This window comes from Heptranchias perlo, chromosome 20 (assembly GCF_035084215.1).
Source record: "Heptranchias perlo isolate sHepPer1 chromosome 20, sHepPer1.hap1, whole genome shotgun sequence".
Taxonomy (NCBI): Eukaryota; Metazoa; Chordata; class Chondrichthyes; order Hexanchiformes; family Hexanchidae; genus Heptranchias; species Heptranchias perlo.
In genome coordinates, this window is record NC_090344.1 from 52,607,350 (window position 1) to 52,634,201 (window position 26,852).

Genomic DNA, 26,852 nt, shown 5'->3' on the forward strand with positions numbered 1-26,852 from the left:
CAGGGAACATACCCAGTTTTAAGCGTAAAAGATGTTTGACAGTACATGTTTAACAGTGCTCTGTTCACGATGAAATTGGAGGACTTTAACAAATATACTAAATGTGTGGTCAGTGTTGACACTGCGATTTCAGCAGTGTAACGCTGGCTGGGTGAAATGTTCACTCAGTGTCCCCTTAGACGGTGAATATCCAGAGTACGTTCTAGATTGTGTCCTTCCAGACCTGGGCTGTGTGTTGAGAGCTGTGAGCTGGGTAACACTGGGGTCAGGGCTATCACTGCGGGTGGGAGTGGTCTCAGGGAATCAATCAAAAGCATCACACAGGAAGTGTATGACACATTAAATTGGATTAAGTGAGATTTTTCTCAGTGCCTTGGTACGAGTACACTAAATGAGCCCTGTGACAACACTCATCTGTAACCTCAGTTACCTGAAATAACTCCCCTTTTTTTTTACCGTGAGCTGTTCACTTTGATGTCGAACATTTATTTTACTTTGAATCACTCTTTATAAATCAGCACTGCTTCAATGTGTTCTCACATCAGCAAATTAAATTACTAAAATATTTCCCAATCACATTTCAACTGTCCCATCGCAGATGTGTGTTTAATCTGCCCCGAACTTGAGAGTTTAATTTCCAGCCTTTGTTACTCCTTCGATCGTGTGGCGGCTGACTGCTCCACCGGGAGGACTCGGGCTGACCGCTCCACCGGGAGGACTCGGGCTGACCGCTCCACGGGGAGGACTCCGGCTGACTGCTCCACCGGGAGGACTCGGGCTGACCGCTCCACGGGGAGGACTCGGGCTGACCGCTCCACGGGGAGGACTCGGGCTGACCGCTCCACGGGGAGGACTCGGGCTGACCGCTCCACGGGGAGGACTCGGGCTGACCGCTCCACCGGGAGGACTCCGGCTGACCGCTCCACGGGGAGGACTCGGGCTGACCGCTCCACGGGGAGGACTCGGGCTGACCGCTCCACGGGGAGGACTCGGGCTGACCGCTCCACCGGGAGGACTCGGGCTGACCGCTCCACCGGGAGGACTCGGGCTGACCGCTCCACCGGGAGGACTCGGGCTGACCGCTCCACCGGGAGGACTCGGGCTGACCGCTCCACCGGGAGGACTCGGGCTGACCGCTCCACCGGGAGGACTCGGGCTGACCGCTCCACGGGGAGGACTCGGGCTGACCGCTCCACGGGGAGGACTCGGGCTGACCGCTCCACCGGGAGGACTCGGGCTGACCGCTCCACGGGGAGGACTCCGGCTGACCGCTCCACGGGGAGGACTCGGGCTGACCGCTCCACCGGGAGGACTCGGGCTGACCGCTCCACGGGGAGGACTCGGGCTGATAACTCGGTGGAGATGATTCCGGCTGATAATTCCTCCAGGACGATTTCTGTCTTCCGTGACTGTATTTGGAATATGCCTCCGACTGGCCGTTGTACGGGAGCGTTTGGTGTGTAGCACCGTTCCCAAACCAGTTCCCCCTGGGTTGCTGCACAGACGAGTACGGAAAAGCAGACTGTCTGGGTGGGCAGACAGGTTGTCTGAACTCACGAAAACCGTTACTTGTGGGGAATTTGCCCTTGGACGGTGGTCTGCAAAGGAACAGTAAAAGGCAGCTTTACAAACTGGACTACATTAGGAATCTCTCCCTTTACTTCATACTTGACAGAATGCTGCACAACACATGCCTAAACATGACACTGAAGGTATCATCCTCAACACCAATCAATCAGCTGCCAATGTACTGTAAAGGGTCACAGGCACTCTGATAACGGTGAAATACTTGGTCCAGCTTTTCTTGTGCTAACAATGAGTATTTGTATTTATACAGAGCCTCCTCAAGCACTTCCAACAAAGCAATACTTATTGATGTGCAGACAAATATTCTGCTCCAGCGAGCTCCCACAAACCACATCGAGTTAAATGACCAGTTCCTCTGTTTTTGGTGTTGGTTGAGGGATAAATATTGGCCAGGATTCCAATCCTCACTGGATACAGGCGTGGTTCCAGAGGATTGGAGGACTGCTAACGTTGTACCATTGTTTAAAAAGGGAGGGAAGGATAGACCGAGTAATTACAGGCCAGTCAGTCCAACCTCGGTGGTGGGCAAATTATTGGAATCAATTCTGAGGGACAGGATAAATCGTCACTTAGAAAGGCACAGAGTAATCAAGGACAGTCAGCTTGGATTTGTTAAGGGGAGGTCGTGTCTGACTAACTCAATTGAATTTTTTGAGCAGTCAACAAGGAGGGTCGATGAGGGTAGTGCAATTGATGTTGTCCACATGGATTTTAGCAAGGCTTTTGACAAGGTCCCACATGGCAGACTGGTCAGAAAAGTAAAAGCCCATGGGATCCAAGGGAAAGTGGCAAGTTGGATCCAAAATTGGCTCAGCGGCAGGAAGCAAAGGGTAATGGTCGATGGGTATTTTTGCGACTGGAAGACTGTTTCCAGTGGGGTTCCGCAGGGCTCAGTACTAGGTACCTTGATTTTTGTGATATATATTAACGATTTGGACTTAATTGTAGGGGGCATGATTAAGAAGTTTGCAGATGATACAAAAATTGGCCGTATGGTTGATGGTGAGGAGGAAAGCTGTAGACTGCAGGAAGAGATCAATCGACTGGTCAGGTGGGCAGAAAAGTGGCAAATGGAATTCAATCCGGAGAAGTGTGAGGTAATGCATTTGGGGAGAGCAAACAAGGCAAGGGAATACACAATAACTGGGAGGATACTGAGAGGTGTAGAGGAACAAAGGGACCTTGGAGTGCATGTCCACAGATCCCTGAAGGTAGCAGGACAGGTAGATAAGGTGGTTAAGAAGGCATACGGGATACTTTCCTTTATTAGCCGAGGCATAGAATATAAAAGCAGGGAGGTTATGCTGGAACTGTATAAAACACTGGTTAGGACACAGCTTGAGTACTGTGTACAGTTCTGGTCACCACATTATAGGAAAGATGTGATTGCACTAGAGAGGGTGCAGAGGAGATTTACGAGGATGTTGCCAGGACTGGAGAATTTTAGCTATGAGGAAAGATTGGATAGGCTGGGGTTGTTTTCCTTGGAACAGAGGAGGCTGAGGGGAGATTTAATTGAGGTGTATAAAATTATGAGGGGCCTAGATAGAGTGGATAGGGAGGACCTATTTCCCTTAGCAGAGGGGTCAATAACCAGGGGAAATAGATTTAAAGTGATTGGTGGAAGGATTAGAGGGGAGTTGAGGAGAAATGTTTTCACCCAGAGGGTGGAGGGGGTCTGGAACTCACTGCCTGAAAGGGTGGGAGAGGCAGAAACCCTCATCACATTTAAAAAGTACCTGGATGTGCACCTGAAGTGCTGTAACCTACAGGGCTACAGACCAAGTGCTGGAAAGTGGGATTAGGCTGGGGGGCTCATTTTCGGCCGGCGCGGACACAATGGGCCGAATGGCCTCCTGTGCCGTAAATTTTCTACGATTCTACGAGACCGGGGAGAACTCCCTGCTCTTCTTCGAACAGTGCCGGGGATCTTTAACATTCACCTGAGCCACTGGAACAGGCAGACCATTTGAACGTCTCATCCAAAAGACGGCACCTCTGACAGTGCAGCAGTCCATCAGCAATGCACTCAAGTATCAGCCCAGATTGTGTGCTGCAGTCCTGCAGTGAGAGCAGACCCCCATTTCTCTCCAACGACATGGAGCTTGTTGGTGGAACAAGTCCGGACCCGGCCCTTCTCCCAAAGGCCCTGCACGCCACTCAAGTAACCGCTCTTTGGGTGGGAGCATAGGCAACTGAGGCTATCTGACCATGGGGGGCATCACAGCTGCAACATTCACCGATTGGCCCTTTGCAGTGATCAGGAGTGGGAATTTAGTTTGGTTTTCCCTCGAAACAGGAAGCTGAAAACAACTGTAGCACCTCCGGCACTTAGCTAATTCAACACATGGGACCGGCCTGGTCTGTAGGGGCCCAGCGACTCACTGCCTCAACCAGCTGAGCTGCACAACACCAGACAACTGGAAAACCAGCTCCAAATACAACCTGAAAAGCACCTGAAACACGCAACAGGTTTCACCAGAGGGTGGTGGGAATTTTTGTGGAGCAGAATATCTATATTTACTAGAATGATTCCAGGGATGGGGGACTTCAGTTATGTGGATAGACTGGAGAAGCTGGGGTTCTTCTCCTTCGAGCAGAGAAGGTTGTGAGGAGATTTGATCGAGGTATTCAAAATCATGAAGGGTCCAGACAGAGTAGACAGAGAGAAACTGTTCCCATTGGCGGAAGGGTCAAGGACCAGAGGACGTAGATTTAAGGTGAGTGGCAAAAGAACCAAAGGTGACATGAGGAAAAACTTTTTTACTCAGAGAGTGGTTAGGATCTGGAATGCACTGCCCGAGGGGGTGGTGGAGGCAGATTCAATCATGGCTTTCAAAAGGGAACTGGATAAGTACTTGAAAGGATAAAAATTGCAGGGCTATGGGGAAAGGGCGGGGGAGTGGGACAAGCTGAATTGCTCTTGCAAAGAGCCGGCACGGACTCGACAGGTCGAATGGCCTCCTTCTGTGCTGTAACCTTTCTATGATTCTATCTGGGGCAAGGAGGGAATGAGCAATTATACAATTGGAGCAACAATCCTTCCCCAGAGTAAAGGGACACAACATCAGACATGTTATTTCTGAACATACTATAAAGGGCTACACTGGAGACCAGTGTCCCTGTGGGAGGAGAAACACTCCATTCTCACTCAGATCTACCCTGCTCCCTTCAGCTGGCTGGGTGGAGCAATCACTCCCGGGGAATGCCAACACCACACAACTGCATCACTTTGTGTCCAATACACTTACGCAGAATTACACTGTACGTAGAGAAATTACAACATGGAAACAGGCCTCTCGGTCCACCCAGTCTGTGTTGGTTTGTATCCTCCACAGGAGCAGTGTCCTAATCCCATGTCCCAGCCCTGTTTCCACATCCCGTTATCTCCCCTTTCCTTCAGCACCCCATCTAACCTCTCCTTAAATGTTTCCATGGTCACTGCTTCAATCAATAACTCATTTCACAGCCTCAATACCCTCTGTAAAAAGGTTTCTCCTGCTCTCGGTCCGAAATCTCTTATATTTAATCTTATATCGGTCTCCACTCGTTCGAGACCCCATGACCACTGCCATAAGGAGGGATGATATATTAGCAGGTTCCTCCAATGAGGCCATATGGGTGGAGCTTAAAAACAAAAAGGGGGCAAGCACTTTGATGGGAGTGTACTATAGGCCCCCAAACAGTCAGGGGGAGATCGAGGAACAGATATGTAGGCAAATCTCAGAAAATTGTGCAAATAATAGGGTAATAATCGTGGGGGATTACAACTTCCCCAATATTAACTGGGATACTCAGAGTGTAAAAGGCTTAGAGGGTACAAAATTCTTAACGTGCATCCAGGAGAGCTTTTTGAGCCAGCATGTAGAAAGTCCTACAAGAGAGGGGGCGGTACTGGACCTAATTCTAGGGAATCATAGAAGGTACAACATGGAAACAGGCCCTTCGGCCCAACATGTCCATGTCGCCCAGTTTATACCACTAAGCTAGTCCCAATTGCCTGCACTTGGCCCATATCCCTCTATACCCATCTTACCCATGTAACTGTCCAAAATAGAATGTGGCCGGCCAAGTGGAAGAAGTGCTAGTAGGTGAGCACTTTGGTGACAGTGACCATAATTCGGTGAGATTTAAGGTGGTCATGGAAAAGGACAGGGAGGGGCCGGAAATAAAGGTTCTAAATTGGGGGAAGGCCGATTTTAATAGGATAAGGCAGGATCTGGCCAAAATGGACTGGGATCAGCTGCTTGTAGGAAAATCCACATCGGAGCAATGGGAGTCTTTCAGAAGGGAGATTGAGACCATACAATGGCAACATGTTCCCGTAAAGGTCAAGGGTGGTTCCAAGAACTCCAGGGAACCTTGGATGTCAGGGGATATACGAGAATGGATTAGGAAAAAAAGGAGGGCTTTTGGCAGATACAAAAGGCTAAAGACGGAGGAAGCCCTAGAGGAGTACAAAAAGTGCAGGGGGATACTTAAAAAAGAAATTAGGAGATCAAGGAGGGGCCATGAAATAACACTGGCGAGCAAAATAAAGGAAAATCCTAAGATGTTTTATAAGTATATTAAGGGTAAGAGGATGACTAGGGAAAAAATAGGGCCCATTAGAGACAAAAATGGCAATCTGTGTGTGGAGCCGGCAGATGTAGGAGGGGTTCTAAATGAATTTTTTGCATCTGTTTTCACTCTGGAGAAGGACGATGTAGACATAGAAATACGGCAGGGGGACTGTGATATACTCGAACATATTAACATCGAGCGGGAGGAGGTATTGGCGGTTTTAGCAGGCCTAAAAATGGATGAATCCCCAGGCCCGGACGAAATGTATCCCAGGCTACTGTGTGAGGCAAAGGAGGAGATTGCGGGGGCTCTGACACATATATTCAGAACCTCTCTGGCCACAGGGGATGTGCCAGAGGACTGGAGAACCGCTAATGTAATACCATTATTCAAGAAGGGGAGTAGGGAAAAACCGGGGAACTACAGGCCAGTGAGCCTAACATCAGTGGTAGGAAAATTATTGGAAAAAATTCTGAAGGACAAAATTAGTCTCCACTTGGAGAAGCAAGGATTAATCAGGGATAGTCAACATGGCTTTGTCAAGGGAAGATCATGTCTGACTAATTTGATTGAATTTTTTGAGGGGGTGACTAGGCGTGTGGATGAGGGTAACGCAGTGGATGTGGTATACATGGATTTCAGTAAGGCCTTCGATAAAGTCCCCCACAGGAGACTGGTCAAGAAGGTACGAGCCCATGGAATCCAGGGTGCCTTGGCACTTTGGATACAAAACTGGCTTAGTGGCAGAAGGCAGAGGGTGATGGTCGAAGGTTGTTTTTGTGACTGGAAGCCTGTGGCCAGTGGGGTACCACGGGGATCGGTGCTGGGTCCCTTGCTGTTTGTGGTCTACATTAATGACTTGGATATGAATGTAAAAGGTATGATCAGTAAGTTCGCTGATGATACAAAGATTGGTAGGGTGGTAAATAGTGAGGAGGATAGCCTCAGTCTGCAGGACGATATAGATGGGTTGGTCAGATGGGCGGAACAGTGGCAAATGGAATTTAACCCGGAAAAGTGCGAGGTGATGCACTTTGGAGGGACTAACAAGGCAAGGGAATACACAATGAATGGGAGGACCCTAGGCAAGACAGAGGGTCAGAGGGATCTTGGTGTGCAAGTTCACAGATCCCTGAAGGCGGCGGAACAGGTAGATAAGGTGGTAAAGAAGGCATATGGGATACTTGCCTTTATTAGCCGAGGCATAGAATATAAGAGCAAGGAGGTTATGATGGAGCTGTATAAAACACTGGTTAGGCCACAGCTGGAGTACTGTGTGCAGTTCTGGTCGCCACACTACAGGAAGGATGTGATCGCTTTGGAGAGGGTGCAGAGGAGATTCACCAGGATGTTACCAGGGCTGGAGCGCTTCAGCTATGAAGAGAGACTGGGAAGATTGGGTTTGTTTTCCTTGGAGCAGAGGAGGCTGAGGGGGGACATGATTGAGGTGTACAAAATTATGAGGGGCACAGATAGGATGGATACTAAGGAGCTTTTTCCCTTCGTTGAGGGTTCTATAACAAGGGGACATAGATTCAAGGTAAAAGGCGGGAGGTTTAGAGGGGATTTGAGAAAGAACTTTTTCACCCAGAGGGTGGTTGGAGTCTGGAACTCACTGCCTGAAAGGGTTGTGGAGGCAGGAACCCTCACAACATTCAAGAAGCATTTGGATGAGCACTTGAAATGCCATAGCATACAAGGCTACGGACCAAATGCTGGAATATGGGATTAGAGTAGACAGGGCTGATGGCCGGCGCGGACACGATGGGCCGAAGGGCCTCTATCCGTGCTGTATGACTCTATGAACTATTTCTACTGCTCTGCCCCAACCCTTCAGCATTTTAAATCCCGTTGTCAAATCTCCCCACGATCTCCTCTGTGTTGGAATGATGGCAGTCCCAATTGTTCAAATCTTTCTTCAGATTTGTATTTCATACCAAGCAGTATCCTGGTGAATCTGTGCTGCAGCCCTCTCGATCGCCGAAACATCCTTCTATCATGTGGGGCCCAAAACTGCACACGGTCTCCAACTGTGGCCTTTGTAAGGTTTTATATAAATTCACTATTACGTCTCGACTTTTACATTCTATACCACTTACCATAAAACCCAGGAACACATTAGTGTTCTTTTTCATGATCTTACTTTTAACATCTTGTCAACCTGAACCCCTAAAGCTTACACACATTTTGTCTGATACTCTGAATTCACCGCCTCAAACGCCCCCCGCAGTGACAGGCCTGTCCCCACTGTACCTCGCCCCAGCATCACCCAGCTCAGAATGCTCTCCCCACAAACAGGGCAAGTTTCGAACGCACAATCAGGAATTGTTTTCCCAGCCCCAGTGGACACAGTTTCAGCAATTCACACACATGGGTCGGACATCACCTATAGGTACATTGGGTGATACTGGACAGATCACACACCCCTCATCGACTGTACAGATCACACACTGTTACACACCCGTCTCATCGACTGTACAGATCACACACTGTTACACACCCGTCTCATCGACTGTACAGATCACACACTGTTACACACCCGTCTCATCGAGAGACTGTACAGATCACACACTGTTACACACCCCTCATCGACTGTACAGATCACACACTGTTACACACCCGTCTCATTGACTGTACAGATCACACACTGTTACACACCCGTCTCATCGACTGTACAGATCACACACTGTTACACACCCGTCTCATCGACTGTACAGATCACACACTGTTACACACACCTCATCGACTGTACAGATCACACACTGTTACACACCCGTCTCATCGACTGTACAGATCACACACTGTTACACACCCGTCTCATCGACTGTACAGATCACACACTGTTACACACCCCTCATCGACTGTACAGATCACACACTGTTACACACCCGTCTCATCAAGAGACTGTACAGATCACACACTGTTACACACCCGTCTCATCGACTGTACAGATCTCACACTGTTACACACCCGTCTCATCGAGAGACTGTACAGATCACACACTGTTACACACCCGTCTCATTGACTGTACAGATCACACACTGTTACACACCCGTCTCATCGACTGTACAGATCACACACTGTTACACACCCCTCATCGACTGTACAGATCACACACTGTTACACACCCGTCTCATCGACTGTACAGATCACACACTGTTACACACCCGTCTCATCAAGAGACTGTACAGATCACACACTGTTACACACCCATCTCATCGACTGTACAGATCACACACTGTTACACACCCCTCATCGACTGTACAGATCACACACTGTTACACACCCGTCTCATCGACTGTACAGATCACACACTGTTACACACCCGTCTCATCGACTGTACAGATCACACACTGTTACACACCCGTCTCATCGACTGTACAGATCACACATTGTTACACACCCGTCTCATCGACTGTACAGATCACACACTGTTACACACCCGTCTCATCGACTGTACAGATCACACACTGTTACACACCCCTCATCGACTGTACAGATCACACAGTTACACACCCGTCTCATCGACTGTACAGATCACACACTGTTACACACCCCTCATCGACTGTACAGATCACACACTGTTACACACCCGTCTCATCAAGAGACTGTACAGATCACACACTGTTACACACCCGTCTCATCAAGAGACTGTACAGATCACAGACTGTTACACACCCGTCTCATTGACTGTACAGATCACACACTGTTACACACCCGTCTCATCGACTGTACAGATCTCACACTGTTACACACCCGTCTCATCGAGAGACTGTACAGATCACACACTGTTACACACCCGTCTCATTGACTGTACAGATCACACACTGTTACACACCCGTCTCATCGACTGTACAGATCACACACTGTTACACACCCCTCATCGACTGTACAGATCACACACTGTTACACACCCGTCTCATCGACTGTACAGATCACACACTGTTACACACCCGTTTCGAGAGACTGTACAGATCACACACTGTTACACACCCGTCTCATCGACTGTACAGATCACACACTGTTACACACCCGTCTCATCGACTGTACAGATCACACATTGTTACACACCCGTCTCATCGACTGTACAGATCACACACTGTTACACACCCGTCTCATCGACTGTACAGATCACACACTGTTACACACCCCTCATCGACTGTACAGATCACACACTGTTACACACCCCTCATCGACTGTACAGATCACACACTGTTACACACCCGTCTCATCAAGAGACTGTACAGATCACACACTGTTACACACCCGTCTCATCGACTGTACAGATCTCACACTGTTACACACCCGTCTCATCGAGAGACTGTACAGATCACACACTGTTACACACCCGTCTCATTGACTGTACAGATCACACACTGTTACACACCCGTCTCATCGACTGTACAGATCACACACTGTTACACACCCCTCATCGACTGTACAGATCACACACTGTTACACACCCGTCTCATCGACTGTACAGATCACACACTGTTACACACCCGTCTCATCAAGAGACTGTACAGATCACACACTGTTACACACCCATCTCATCGACTGTACAGATCACACACTGTTACACACCCCTCATCGACTGTACAGATCACACACTGTTACACACCCGTCTCATCGACTGTACAGATCACACACTGTTACACACCCGTCTCATCGACTGTACAGATCACACACTGTTACACACCCGTCTCATCGACTGTACAGATCACACATTGTTACACACCCGTCTCATCGACTGTACAGATCACACACTGTTACACACCCGTCTCATCGACTGTACAGATCACACACTGTTACACACCCCTCATCGACTGTACAGATCACACAGTTACACACCCGTCTCATCGACTGTACAGATCACACACTGTTACACACCCCTCATCGACTGTACAGATCACACACTGTTACACACCCGTCTCATCAAGAGACTGTACAGATCACACACTGTTACACACCCGTCTCATTGACTGTACAGATCACACACTGTTACACACCCGTCTCATCAAGAGACTGTACAGATCACAGACTGTTACACACCCGTCTCATTGACTGTACAGATCACACACTGTTACACACCCGTCTCATCGACTGTACAGATCTCACACTGTTACACACCCGTCTCATCGAGAGACTGTACAGATCACACACTGTTACACACCCGTCTCATTGACTGTACAGATCACACACTGTTACACACCCGTCTCATCGACTGTACAGATCACACACTGTTACACACCCCTCATCGACTGTACAGATCACACACTGTTACACACCCGTCTCATCGACTGTACAGATCACACACTGTTACACACCCGTCTCATCAAGAGACTGTACAGATCACACACTGTTACACACCCATCTCATCGACTGTACAGATCACACACTGTTACACACCCCTCATCGACTGTACAGATCACACACTGTTACACACCCGTCTCATCGACTGTACAGATCACACACTGTTACACACCCGTCTCATCGACTGTACAGATCACACACTGTTACACACCCGTCTCATCGACTGTACAGATCACACATTGTTACACACCCGTCTCATCGACTGTACAGATCACACACTGTTACACACCCGTCTCATCGACTGTACAGATCACACACTGTTACACACCCCTCATCGACTGTACAGATCACACAGTTACACACCCGTCTCATCGACTGTACAGATCACACACTGTTACACACCCCTCATCGACTGTACAGATCACACAGTTACACACCCGTCTCATCGACTGTACAGATCACACACTGTTACACACCCCTCATCGACTGTACAGATCACACACTGTTACACACCCGTCTCATCGACTGTACAGATCACACTGTTACACACCCGTTTCGAGAGACTGTACAGATCACACACGGTTACACACCCCTCATCGACTGTACAGATCACACACTGTTACACACCCGTCTCATCGACTGTACAGATCACACACTGTTACACACCCGTCTCATCAAGAGACTGGACAGATCACACACTGTTACACAACCCTCATCGACTGTGCAGATCACACACTGTTACACACCCGTCTCATCGAGAGACTGTACAGATCACACACTGTTACACACCCCTCATCGACTGCACAGGTCACACACTGTTACATACCCGTCTCATCGACTGTACAGATCACACACTGTTACACACCCGTCTCATCGAGAGACTGTACAGGTCACACACTGTTACACACCCGTCTCATCGACTGTACAGATCACACTGTTACACACCCGTCTCATCGACTGTACAGATCACACACTGTTACACACCCGTCTCATCGACTGTACAGATCACACAGTTACACACCAGTCTCATCGAGAGACTGTACAGATCACACACCCGTCTCATCGACTGTACAGATCACACACTATTACACACCCGTCTCATCGAGAGACTGTACAGATCACACACTGTTACACACCCGTCTCATCGAGAGACTGTACAGATCACACACTGTTACACACCCCTCATCGACTGCACAGGTCACACACTGTTACATACCCGTCTCATCGACTGTACAGATCACACACTGTTACACACCCGTTTCGAGAGACTGTACAGATCACACACGGTTACACACCCCTCATCGACTGTACAGATCACACACTGTTACACACCCGTCTCATCGACTGTACAGATCACACACTGTTACACACCCGTCTCATCGACTGTACAGATCACACACTGTTACACACCCGTCTCATCGACTGTACAGATCACACATTGTTACACACCCGTCTCATCGACTGTACAGATCACACACTGTTACACACCCGTCTCATCGACTGTACAGATCACACACTGTTACACACCCCTCATCGACTGTACAGATCACACAGTTACACACCCGTCTCATCGACTGTACAGATCACACACTGTTACACACCCCTCATCGACTGTACAGATCACACAGTTACACACCCGTCTCATCGACTGTACAGATCACACACTGTTACACACCCCTCATCGACTGTACAGATCACACACTGTTACACACCCGTCTCATCGACTGTACAGATCACACACTGTTACACACCCGTTTCGAGAGACTGTACAGATCACACACGGTTACACACCCCTCATCGACTGTACAGATCACACACTGTTACACACCCGTCTCATCGACTGCACAGATCACACTGTTACACACCCGTCTCATCGACTGTACAGATCACACACTGTTGCACACCCGTCTCATCAAGAGACTGTACAGATCACACACTGTTACACACCCGTCTCATCGACTGTACAGATCACACTGTTACACACCCGTCTCATCGACTGTACAGATCACACACTGTTACACACCCGTCTCATCGACTGTACAGATCACACAGTTATACACCAGTCTCATCGAGAGACTGTACAGATCACACACTGTTACACACCCCTCATCGACTGTACAGATCACACAGTTACACACCCGTCTCATCGAGAGACTGTACAGATCACACACCCGTCTCATCGACTGTACAGATCACACACTATTACACACCCGTCTCATCGAGAGACTGTACAGATCACACACTGTTACACACCCGTCTCATCGAGAGACTGTACAGATCACACACTGTTACACACCCGTCTCATCGAGAGACTGTACTGATCACACACGGTTACACACCCGTCTCATCGACTGTACAGATCACACACTGTTACACACCCGTCTCATCGAGAGACTGTACAGATCACACACTGTTACACACCCGTCTCATCGAGAGACTGTACAGATCACACACTGTTACACACCCGTCTCATCGAGAGACTGTACTGATCACACACTGTTACACACCCGTCTCATCGAGAGACTGTACAGATCACACACGGTTACACACCCGTCTCATCGACTGTACAGATCACACTGTTACACACCCGTCTCATCGAGAGACTGTACAGATCACACACTGTTACACACCCGTCTCATCGAGAGACTGTACAGATCACACACTGTTACACACCCCTCATCGACTGTACAGATCACAGTTACACACCCGTCTCATCTAGACTCTGTACAGATCACACAGTTACACACCCGTCTCATCGACTGTACAGATCACACTGTTACACACCCGTCTCATCGACTGTACAGATCACACACTGTTACACACCCCTCATCGACTGTACAGATCACACAGTTACACACCCGTCTCATCGACTGTACAGATCACACACTGATACACACCCGTCTCATCGACTGTACAGATCACACTGTTGCACACCCGTCTAATCGACTGTACAGATCACACACTGTTACACACCCGTCTCATCGAGAGACTGTACAGATCACACACGGTTACACACCCCTCATCGACTGTACAGATCACACTGTTGCACACCCGTCTAATCGACTGTACAGATCACACACTGTTACACACCCGTCTCATCGAGAGACTATACAGATCACACACTGTTACACACCCGTCTTATCGAGAGACTGTACAGATCACACACTGTTACACACCCGTCTCATCGACTGTACAGATCACACTGTTGCACACCCGTCTCATCGAGAGACTGTACAGATCACACACTGTTACACACCCGTCTCATCGACTGTACACATCACAGTTACACACCCGTCTCATCGACTGTACAGATCACACAGTTACACACCCGTCTCATCGACTGTACAGATCACACACTGTTACACACCCGTCTCATCGACTGTACAGATCACACTGTTGCACACCCGTCTAATCGACTGTACAGATCACACACTGTTACACACCCGTCTCATCGAGAGACTGTACAGATCACACACTGTTGCACACCCGTCTCATCGAGAGACTGTACAGATCACACACTGTTCCACACCCGTCTCATCGAGAGACTGTACAGATCACACACTGTTCCACACCTGTCTTATCGAGAGACTGTACAGATCACACACTGTTACACACCCGTCTCATCAACTGTACACATCACAGTTGCACACCCGTTTCATCGACTGTGCAGATCACAGTTACACACCCGTCTCATCGACTGTACAGATCACACAGTTACACACCCGTCTCATCAACTGTACAGATCACACACTGTTACACACCCGTCTCATCGACTGTACAGATCACACACTGTTACACACCCGTCTCATCGACTGTACAGATCACACACTGTTACACACCCGTCTCATCGAGAGACTGTACAGATCACACACGGTTACACACCCGTCTCATCGACTGTACAGATCACACACTGATACACACCGTCTCATCGACTGTACAGATCACACTGTTGCACACCCGTCTAATCGACTGTACAGATCACACACCCGTCTCATCGACTGTACAGATCACACACTGATACACACCCGTCTCATCGACTGTACAGATCACACTGTTGCACACCCATCTAATCGACTGTACAGATCACACACCCGTCTCATCGAGAGACTGTACAGATCACACACGGTTACACACCCCTCATCGACTGTACAGATCACACACTGTTACACACCCGTCTCATCGACTGTACAGATCACACACTGTTACACACCCGTCTCATCGACTGTACAGATCACACACTGTTACACACCCGTCTCATCGAGACTGTACAGATCACACACTGTTACACACCCGTCTCATCGAGAGACTGTACAGATCACACACTGTTACACACCCGTCTCATCGAGAGACTGTACAGATCACACACTATTACACACCCGTCTCATCGAGAGACTGTACAGATCACACACAGTTACACACCCGTCTCATCGACTGTACAGATCACACTGATACACACCCCTCATCGACTGTACAGATCACACACTGTTACACACCCGTCTCATCGACTGTACAGATCACACACTGTTACACACCCGTCTCATCGACTGTACAGATCACACTGTTGCACACCCGTCTAATCGACTGTACAGATCACACACTGTTACACACCCGTCTCATCGAGAGACTGTACAGATCACACACGGTTACACACCCCTCATCGACTGTACAGATCACACACTGTTACACACCCGTCTCATCGAGAGACTGTACAGATCACACACTATTACACACCCGTCTCATCGACTGTACAGATCACACACTGTTACACACCCGTCTCATCGAGAGACTGTACAGATCACACACGGTTACACACCCCTCATCGACTGTACAGATCACACACTGTTACACACCCGTCTCATCGACTGTACAGATCACACACTGTTACACACCCGTCTCATCGAGAGACTGTACAGATCACACACTATTACACACCCGTCTCATCGACTGTACAGATCACACACAGTTACACACCCGTCTCATCGACTGTACAGATCACACTGATACACACCCCTCATCGACTGTACAGATCACACACTGTTACACACCCGTCTCATCGACTGTACAGATCACACACTGTTACACACCCGTCTCATCGACTGTACAGATCACACTGTTGCACACCCGTCTAATCGACTGTACAGATCACACACTGTTACACACCCGTCTCATCGAGAGACTGTACAGATCACACACGGTTACACACCCCTCATCGACTGTACAGATCACACACTGTTACACACCCGTCTCATCGAGAGACTGTACAGATCACACACTATTACACACCCGTCTCATCGACTGTACAGATCACACACTGTTACACACCCGTCTCATCGAGAGACTGTACAGATCACACACGGTTACACACCCCTCATCGACTGTACAGATCACACACTGTTACACACCCGTCTCATCGACTGTACAGATCACACACTGTTACACACCCGTCTCATCGAGAGACTGTACAGATCACACACTATTACACACCCGTCTCATCGACTGTACAGATCACACACTGTTACACACCCGTCTCATCGAGAGTCTGTACAGATCACACACTGTTACACACCCATCTCATCGAGAGACTGTACAGATCACACACTGATACACACCCGTCTCATCGAGAGACTGTACAGATCACACTGTTACACACCTGTCTTGCCGTGTGTACATGGTCTGCTGGCTGCAATATCCCTTCTGCCTTGTAACTGGGTTTTGAGCCGATACATCAATTCCTTTATTACTAAAGAACAGAAAAGTTATTCACACAAGAAAATTAAGCACAGCATGTTTTCTCATTCTGAAATACAGCCAGTCTGCAGAGGTCAAAGGATGTTAACAGGTGAGGATTTTAAATGCACAAACTCCTCAGTGGACAATGTCCACATTCTGGCATCGATTTTTAGCTGTTCAATGTCAATGGAAATTGTTGCCTCACTCAGCAAAAAGGCAAGGCTTGGATATCAGACTGGAACTGCCCCATTGTCCCTATACTGCCTGGTTCAGCTGATGGGCCAAGGGGGTCACACACAGCACTGCCTGGTTCAGCTGATGGGCCGAGGGGGTCACACACAGCACTGCCTGGTTCAGCTGATGGGCTGGGAGGGTCACACACAGCACTGCCTGGTTCAGCTGATGGGCCAGGGGGGTCTCACACAGCACTGCCTGGTTCAGCTGATGGGCCGGGAGGGTCACACACAGCACTGCCTGGTTCAGCTGATGAGCCGAGGGGGTCACACACAGCACTGCCTGGTTCAGCTGATGGACCAGGGGGGTCACACACAGCACTGCCTGGTTCAGCTGATGGACCAGGGGCTCACACACAGCACTGCCTGGTTCAGCTGATGGGCCAGGGGGGTCTCACACAGCACTGCCTGGTTCAGCTGATGGACAAGGGGGGTCACACACAGCACTGCCTGGTTCAGTTGATGGACCGGGAGGGTCACACACAGCACTGCCTGGTTCAGCTGATGGACCAGGGGGGTCACACACAGTGCTGCCTGGTTCAGCTGATGGACCGGGAGGGTCACACACAGCACTGCCTGGTTCAGCTGATGGACCGAGGGAGGGGGTGGGGTCACACACACCACTGCCTGGTTCAGCTGATGGACCGGGAGGGTCACACACAGCACTGCCTGGTTCAGCTGATGGACCGAGGGAGGGGGTGGGGTCACACACAGCACTGCCTGGTTCAGCTGATGGACCGGGAGGGTCACACACACCACTGCCTGGTTCAGCTGATGGACCAGGGGGGTCACACACAGCACTGCCTGGTTCAGCTGATGGACCGGGAGGGTCACACACAGCACTGCCTGGTTCAGCTGATGGACAAGGGGGGTCACACACAGCACTGCCTGGTTCAGCTGATGGAGAAGGAGCACTCTGAGTGCAGGTTATTAAGCTTTCTGTTCTCTCGAGTCCTGATTCAGTTAATCTTACCTTCTCTGTGGTCCTTGCAGTAGATCTTCAATGTAATTCTGCCTTTCTATAGGGTATCCACGGGATTTACTGAACACTTGAGAAAAAGAAGCAGGACGTTAAGAAAATTTAATATGACAGTCAGTGCAACAGCCACACAAGCCAACTGGTAAAAACCAAGTGCTTACAATCTATTGCAACATGGGGATCCATCCCATCCACGTCAATCAGGTACCTTAAACAAAGCAGAGAGAAGGATCAGCAGAGAAAACAATGAGTAGGAAGAGTCAGCCGGGGCTCAGTGGGTGGGCAGCACTCTCTCGCCTGATTCAGAAGATCGTGAGTTCAAGACCCACTCCAGAGACTTGAGCCCAGAATCCAGACTGATATTCCAGCCTCAGTGCTGAGGGAGTGCTGCACTGTTGGAGGTGCCGTTTTTCAGATGAGATATTAAACCGAGGTCCTGTTTGCCCTCTCAGGTGGATGTAAAAGATCCCATGGCACTGTTTTGAGGAAGGGAGGAGTTCTCCCTGGTATTCTGGCCAATATTTATCCCTTAACATCACTAAAACAGATGATGTGGTCATTATCACATTGCTGTTTGTGGGATCTTGCTGTGTACAAATTGGCTGCCGCATTTCCTACATTACAACAGGGACAACACTTCCAAGTACTTCATTGGCTGTGATGGACTTTGGGCCAACCTGGGGTGGTGAAAGATGCTATATCAATGCAAGTCTTTCTTTCTTTCAGGCAGCAGACAGTGCCCTGTCCGCAGGACTGTTGTTCACTCAGTCACGAGCACAGCCAGTGCTGTCATTGGCTTATTGAGACCAATGCACAAATATATCTGGGGAAACACATACACAAACCAACTCACGTTGCTTTTGTGTCATCAACTTCAAGTGTCTCCTAACTCATCCCCTTCAATTGCCCCCACCTCCAGTGACAGCCCTGTACGCACCAGTAATTCACCCCAGTCTAACGCAGCTCTAAATGCTCTCTCCACGGACAGCCGTGGATTGGAACGACACAATCTGGAATTGTGCAGCTCAGGGGCTTTCCCAGTTCAGCTGGACACAGTGTGAACATTTCACTGTGATAATGCAAGAACTGGAAGCTAACTCAGTGACCCTCAACACAACACATCAGAGGAGAATGTTCCTCACAACAGCTGTTCAGAAAGATGTTTTAAATCTTCCCTTTGACTAACACATTCCGGCTGGTCCCCACTCTAGAGAGGTCAAGCAGAGTTAGTGCAGCCCAGCACTGAGAACCAAGGCCCCTCAACACTCTGCACAAGCAGCAGCTTCAGATCAGGCAACCCATCCCTTGGACTAAACTAGCCCAGTTAATATCCAACCACGGTCAGGCAGGAGACCCATCCTCCACCATACAACTTCCAACCCTCTCACTCCGGACCAGACCAGCAATGTTTCAGTGGGATGAAACTCAAATCCAGTTGCCAATGAATCAGCGAGTTTATCCAGGGATCAGGAAGGTCTGAGATCCAATCGCTGACTTACCCACTAACAGGGGTGCAGACAAAGGGGCTTCAGGAGCCCTGGGCTAAAGAGAAGCCAGCCAGGCCAGGGTTCCTGCCCCTGATCAATGCCTCTGGAAAGTGTATGTGCGTTTATACTGGTGAAATCTGGATGGGACTCAGATCAGATAGACTGCCAGTAGTTTAATCACACTCGGAGACTGAGGTTCCCCGAGAGAGCAGGGAGTCAGCGCCTGCAGGAGAGGAGGGAATCTGATGGACTGAATATATGACAAAAGACAGTGGCCTGTCCCTGTTAGACTCAGCCAACAGCTCACTCGAGCCAGCTTCCTCCTGGCAAATCCCACCCAAAACAAAGGGGAATAGAACTGAGCTGCCTCAGCCACTTCCATTTTACTCATTTGCAGTGGTATTAAAAAATCTTTGTGATGAGAATCCTCATCCACTTACCTGCAAATTAGATAGCCAGTTCTGTTAACTCCGTGAGTGCAGTGAACTCCAACCAGTTTATCTAAAAGTGGATGCATGTGGGGAAATGACAGTATATTCAGGTTTCAACCTATCACTGAACACCCTGCACCTTCCAGCAGATATCTGCAATATTCAGGCAGTCAGACTCTCAGACACACTAACACTCAAAATTCGGGCCCAGACTTCACTCCCCATTCATTCAGCTCCGTTTAAAGCAGAGCTGCGTCAGGGAGGTTAGCAGCGATGGGAGAACATGTGGGATCTCAGAGGTAGGGGATGGGGGACAATAACACCTGGATGGTCCCCAGTAGAGCAGCAGGCTACAGACCGTACTGGGAGCTGGCCCTACACCTGCCCACTCCCCTCAGCCCAAACCAAAGGGGAAACTTAACCAAAAAGCAGTGCAGTTATTGTACTGAGCAGATCGGCCGTGCGTCAAGGGACAGCATCAGAATGACTATCCCACTCCATCACTGCAAGTCTCCATTACACAATGCAATCTTGGAAGAGCAAGGGTGGGACTGTCTGCAGCTCAGACTGTCTTCCCTCGATCTGGACCATCAACGGGAGGAGAGGGGACTCAACATAGCGGAGCAGGCACTGGAGCGTCAGCCTGGATTATGGGTTCAAGTCCCACTCACGAGACTTGAGCGCAAAATCCAGGCTGACACTCCAGAGGGGGCGCCGCACTGGCGGAGGGTCAGTGCCGAGGGGGCGCCGCACTGGCGGAGGGTCAGTGCCGAGGGGGCGCCGCACTGGCGGAGGGTCAGTGCCGAGGGGGCGCCGCACTGGCGGAGGGTCAGTGCCGAGGGGGCGCCGCACTGGCGGAGGGTCAGTGCCGAGGGGGCGCCGCACTGGCGGAGGGTCAGTGCCGAGGGGGCGCCGCACTGGAGGAGGGTCAGTGCCGAGGGGGCGCCGCACTGGCGGAGGGTCAGTGCCGAGGGGGCGCCGCACTGGCGGAGGGTCAGTGCCGAGGGGGCGCCGCACTGGCGGAGGGTCAGTGCCGAGGGGGCGCCGCACTGGCGGAGGGTCAGTGCCGAGGGGGCGCCGCACTGGCGGAGGGTCAGTGCCGAGGGGGCGCCGCACTGGCGGAGGGTCAGTGCCGAGGGGGCGCCGCACTGGCGGAGGGTCAGTGCCGAGGGGGCGCCGCACTGGCGGAGGGTCAGTGCCGAGGGGGCGCTGCACTGGCGGAGGGTCAGTGCCGAGGGGGCGCCGCACTGGCGGAGGGTCAGTGCCGAGGGGGCGCCGCACTGGCGGAGGGTCAGTGCCGAGGGGGCGCCGCACTGGCGGAGGTGCCGTCTTTCGAATGAGACATTAAACCGAGGCCCCATCTGCCCTCATGGTTGGCACTATCGGCAGAAGAGCAGGGGAGTTCTCCCGGTGTCCTGGTCAATATTTATCCTAAAATCAAAATGACGAAAACAGATGATCTGGTCATTATCACATTGCTGTTTGTGGGATCTTGCTGTGCGCAAATTGGCTGCCGCGTTTCCTACATTACAACAGTGACCAAATCGGACCTATTCCCCCCCTCGGACCAAGAGACCCCCCACCACCACCCCCTCGGACCGAGAGACCCCCCACCACCACCCCCTCGGACCGAGAGACCCCCCCACCACCACCCCCTCGGACCGAGAGACCACCCCCCCGCCCCCTCGGACCGAGAGACCACCCCCCCGCCCCCTCGGACCGAGAGACCCCCCCACCACCACCCCCTCGGACCGAGAGAGACACCTCACCCGCCCCCCCGGACCGAGGCGTCCCCCACCCCCCACTGTCCCCTCGGACCGAGAGAGACACCTCACCCGCCCCCTCGGACCGAGAGACCACCCCCCCGCCCCCTCGGACCGAGAGACAACCCCCCCCATCCCCTCGGACCGAGAGACCACCCCCCCATCCCCTCGGACCGAGAGACCACCCCCCCCCATCCCCTCGGACCGAGAGACCAACCCCCGCCCCCATCCCCTCGGACCGAGAGACCACCCCCCCGCCCCCTCGGACCGAGAGACCACCCCCCCGCCCCCTCGGACCGAGAGACAACCCCCCCCATCCCCTCGGACCGAGAGACCACACCCCCCCATCCCCTCGGACCGAGAGACCACCCCCCCGCCCCCTCGGACCGAGAGACCACCCCCCCGCCCCCTCGGACCGAGAGACAACCCCCCCCATCCCCTCGGACCGAGAGACCACACCCCCCCATCCCCTCGGACCGAGAGACCACCCCCCGCCCCCTCGGACCGAGAGACAACCCCCCCCATCCCCTCGGACCGAGAGACCACCCCCCCCATCCCCTCGGACCGAGAGACCACCCCCCCGGACCGAGAGACAACCCCCCCATCCCCTCGGACCGAGAGACCACCCCCCCGCCCGAGAGACCACCCCCCATCCCCCCGGACCGAGACACAACCCCCCCGCCCCCTCGGACCGAGAGACAACCCCCCCACCCCCTCGGACTGGGAGACACTCCCCCACCCCCTCGGACTGGGAGACACTCCCCCACCCCCTCGGACTGGGAGACACTCCCCCACCCCCTCGGACTGGGAGACACTCCCCCACCCAGCCCCTCGGACCCACCCCCCAGACCGAGCTTACCATTGTCTACATTGTCCGACAGGAAAGTTTTCACAGCTCGTTTGAAACTTAAAATGATTTTTGCGTTTGGTATTTCGTGCCCAGCAGTGCAAATCTTCAGATACTGTAAACCTTCCGGCAACTCCTACAGGAGAGAGGGAATTACATTCATAAGCTCAGAATAAAGCTCCAGAGTGAAGGAGCCTCATGGACCGAGCAGCAGGTGGAGAAGCTCAACGATCTCACCAGTGGGACCACACTTTCTGACGCTCTTAATTCATCCCCTCAACCTGCTCCCACCCCCAGCAAGAGCCCGAAACCCACCAGTACCTCACCCAGTGCTCTCTCCACACACAGTCCACGTTTGGAAAGGCACAATCTGCAACTGTACAGCTGGATGCTTTGCACAACCACCATCACACGTCACTGAAATGCTATTAACAGCCCTGGTTATAACTCTGCTCCTCAACTCGCTAATCTAACTCACCTCACTCCTCAATAACATCAGCATTTCCCACTATGGTCACTCACACACATCCAAATCAGCAGCTCCGATCTTTCTGGTGAAAATGAGGAGTACATTTCTATTGGAAACAATAACTGAAACCAATGGTCTCTCGGAGTGGAACACTGGCTAACAGCCCACAAATTTTACATTTCCATTCTCGTTCAGGCCCCACTTTATTAATTTTCTTCAGACAATTTTTAAACATTAATTTTTTTAGGGGGGGGGGAATATCTGAAGAAAAAAACAAAAGGGAAAAGAAAAATGATAATGACCAAGTTGTTTTGCACAAAGCATGACAAATTTAGGAATAGAAAAAAAGACTAAAAACAAGAAAAGTCATCCTTACAAGAGCAGGACTATAAATTGGAAGAGATAAAACTGAAACCAGAGTGCAGCAAAGTTGCTGAATAGCGACACTCCCTGCTCACTGAACAGTAACTCTCTCCTCCACCCCTAGGCCCTGGTCAGAGAAGGGTTAAAGCCGAGACACTCCTTTTCTTACCTTAGAGTCATAATAACGCTGTGTAAAGGTAAGGTCGATGATTTTCCCCAGATCCTCACTCTGCTCCTTGATTTGTCTCAGAAGATCAGTCGGGGAGAAGATTTCAGTGGGTAGGAGCCTGTTGTCGTACAGCTGAAACATGCAAACATCCTTCAAATCCACAACAGGTGGGCAGTACAGACCAGACACAATATAACAAACTGGGGGGAGCAGGGTCCACTTTCAGATCCCCATCACAGGACCGAGTTAGGAGGAGAAACACAACTTCTTCAGCTGTGAGAGGAGATCATCAAGATATCCACAATTGCACACTGCACAAAACGGGGAGATTGGGAATACCCCTTGAACTGAAATCAGGACAGTGAGACAAGGGGGCTCAGAATCGGACTTGTGAATGGTAGACGGAGAACAGGCCAACAACCTGCTCTTTATAAATGTCCATCACACAACGTCCCAAGGTGTGTGAAGGTGGAACCTGAGCAATGCTCTTCACACGAGACATTAAACTGAAGCCTCACCTGCCTGGAGTTCTCCCAGTGTCCTGACCACCAAAAACAGACTAACCAGTAACTCGCCTCACTGCTGTTCATGGCATCTTGCTGTGCAGCCAACAGCTGCTGCATTTGCCCATGTAACAACAGTCACTACATCTCGAAGAGATTCATCATGTGAACTTTTTTGGGATAAGTCGGAGAGAGATTAGGTGCAATATTAATGTACACGCAGTGTGTAGGGCTGTGGGCCCAAAGACCCTGCAACCAGTTAGGGAACTGCTGGAAACCCTGATGGGAGAGCTCAGTCTCTGGATGGACGAGCTGGGCTCGATCGAACAGACCTCCTCATCTTTATCTTGTGATCTGGAATCAGACCCACCAAACTCATCTGACCCTAGCCCACAAACCCAGCCAATAAGAGAGGCAGGGAGAGCGGACCTGAACGGTGAACAAAAGTCCACAGAGAAAAGTCAAGGCTGTCGAGCAGAGGAGCGATTTGGGTAAAAACAAGCAGTGTGTCAGGAAGGGACAGAGAATTTAACAAAGGTAATAGGGCATTAGTGACTAAGGTATACAGAGGGATTTGGGTGTCCTTGTACATGAATCACAGAAAGTTAACATGCAAGTACAGCAAGCAATTAGGACGGTAAATGGCATGTTGGCCTTTATTGCAAGGGGTTTGGAGTACAAGAGTAAGGAAGTCTTACTACAATTATGCAGGGCTCTGGTGAGACCTCACCTGGAGTTTTTTTATTCGCTCATGGGATGTGGGCGTTGCTGGCGAGGCCGGCATTTATTGCCCATTCCCTTGAGAAGGTGGTGATGACCACCTTCTTGAACCGCTGCAAGTCCGTGTCGGTGACGGTTCTCCCACAGTGCTGTTAGGGAAGGGAAGTTCAGGATTTTGACCCAGCGACGATGAAGGAACGGCGATATATTTCCAAGTCGGGATGATGTGTGACTTGGAGGGGAACGGCAGGTGGTGTTGTTCCCATGCGCCTGCTGCCCTGGTCCTTCTGGGTGGTAGAGGTCGTGGGTTTGGGAGGTGCTGTCGAAGAAGCCTTGGCGAGTTGCTGCAGTGCATCCTGTGGATGGTGCACACTGCAGCCACGGTGCGCCGTGGTGAAGGGAGTGAATGTTTAGGGTGGTGGATGGGGTGCCAATCAAGCGGGCTGCTTTGTCCTGGATGGTGGTCGAGTTTCTTGAGTGTTGTTGGAGCTGCACTCATCCAGGCAAGTGGAGAGTATTCCATCCACACTCCTGTGTACAGTTTTGGTCTCCTTACCTAAGGAAGGATATATTTGCCTTAGAGGTGGTGCAACAAAGGTTCACTAGATTAATTCCTGATGTGGAGATGCAGTGATGGACTGGGGTGTACAAATGTAAGGAATCTTACAACACCAGGTTATAGTCCAACAGTTTTATTTGAAAATCACAGAGCTTTCGGAGGCTTTCTCCTTTCTCCTCACCTGACGAAGGAGAAAGCCTCCGAAAGCTTGTGATTTTCAAATAAAACTGTTGGACTATAACCTGGTGTAAGATTCCTTAGATTAATTCCTGGGATGAGAGGGTTGTCCTATGAGGAGAGGTTGAGTAGAATGGGCCTATACTCTCTGGAGTCTAGAAAAATTAGAGGTGATCTCATTGAAACATATAAGATTCTGAGAGGCTTGACAGGGTAGATGCTGAGAGGCTGTTTCTCCTGGCTGGAGAGTCGAGCACTAGGGGGCATAATCTCAAGATAAGGGGTCGGCCATTTAGGACTGAGATGAGGAGGAATTTCTTCACTCAGGGGGTTGTGAATCTTTGGAATTCTCTGACCCAGAGGGCTGTGGATGCTGAGTCATTGAATATATTCAAGACTGAGACTGATAGATTTTTGGACTCTAGGGGAATCAGGGATATGAGGATCGGATGGGAAAGTGGAGTTGAGGTTGAAGATCAGCCATGATCTGATTGAATGGCAGAGCAGGCTCGAGGGGCCGTATGGCCGACTCCTGCTCCTATTTCTTATGTTCAAACTCACCTGACCCCAGCCCAGCCCACCATTGAATCACTCTTCCAGCTGCTTGTCCCAGACTATGGAGTCTGCGAGGTTCCCGGTCGATGGTGTGGGTCATGTCAGGCTCCCTGGAACACTTGGTTTTGCTTGATATGTTTGTATTTAAATTTCCCTAAAGACCGTTGATTACATTGTCCAGCAGCCCATGGCTGTACTGGTGGGCTGACTGGGATTCTAACTGTCCTACCTTGTAATGTTTAATGGGGGGAGAGGAGAGAACACTGCTGACCTTCTTCAGTGGAACTTTAAAAGGCAATGAATCTGGTCCCCGGGAGCCTCTGTCCAAGAGCAGCATATTCCTTCCACCTACAGAATAAAGTCAGAGCAGAAAACACACGCATCAGAGGCATAGGCACAGCCAA

At 50.6% G+C, this 26,852-nt stretch overlaps 1 protein-coding gene across 2 annotated transcripts; it reads right to left on the reverse strand.

Moving 5' to 3' along the window:
• Window positions 1-460: 460 nt before the first annotated feature.
• LOC137335887 (RNA/RNP complex-1-interacting phosphatase-like) lies at window positions 461-26,792 on the reverse strand. Of its 2 annotated transcripts, none has more exons than XM_068001393.1 (8): window positions 26,720-26,792; window positions 23,935-24,066; window positions 22,946-23,069; window positions 20,333-20,393; window positions 18,567-18,613; window positions 18,400-18,475; window positions 17,114-17,203; window positions 461-1,598 (listed from the first exon to the last, which is right to left on the reverse strand). In XM_068001393.1, the coding sequence occupies exons 1-8, from the start codon at window positions 26,783-26,785 to the stop codon at window positions 581-583; spliced, it is 1,614 nt and encodes a 537-aa protein (XP_067857494.1). In that variant the 5' UTR covers window positions 26,786-26,792; the 3' UTR covers window positions 461-580. The 2 variants fall into 2 exon arrangements, with proteins under 2 accessions (XP_067857494.1, XP_067857493.1); XM_068001392.1 differs by having other exon boundaries at window positions 26,678-26,792.
• Window positions 26,793-26,852: the final 60 nt, after the last annotated feature.

Bases quoted from the DNA above. Each gene is read 5' to 3' on its own strand.
- LOC137335887 (XM_068001392.1), bottom strand. From the start codon at position 26,785: ATGCTGCTCTTGGACAGAGGCTCCCGGGGACCAGATTCATTGCCTTTT. The intron at 23,070-23,934 runs GTAAGAAAAGGA...TCTCTCCTGTAG, and splicing joins AGCGTTATTATGACTCTAAG to GAGTTGCCGGAAGGTTTACA. The intron at 1,599-17,113 runs GTGTGTAACAGT...GTTCCTTTGCAG, and splicing joins ATGTACACACGGCAAGACAG to ACCACCGTCCAAGGGCAAAT.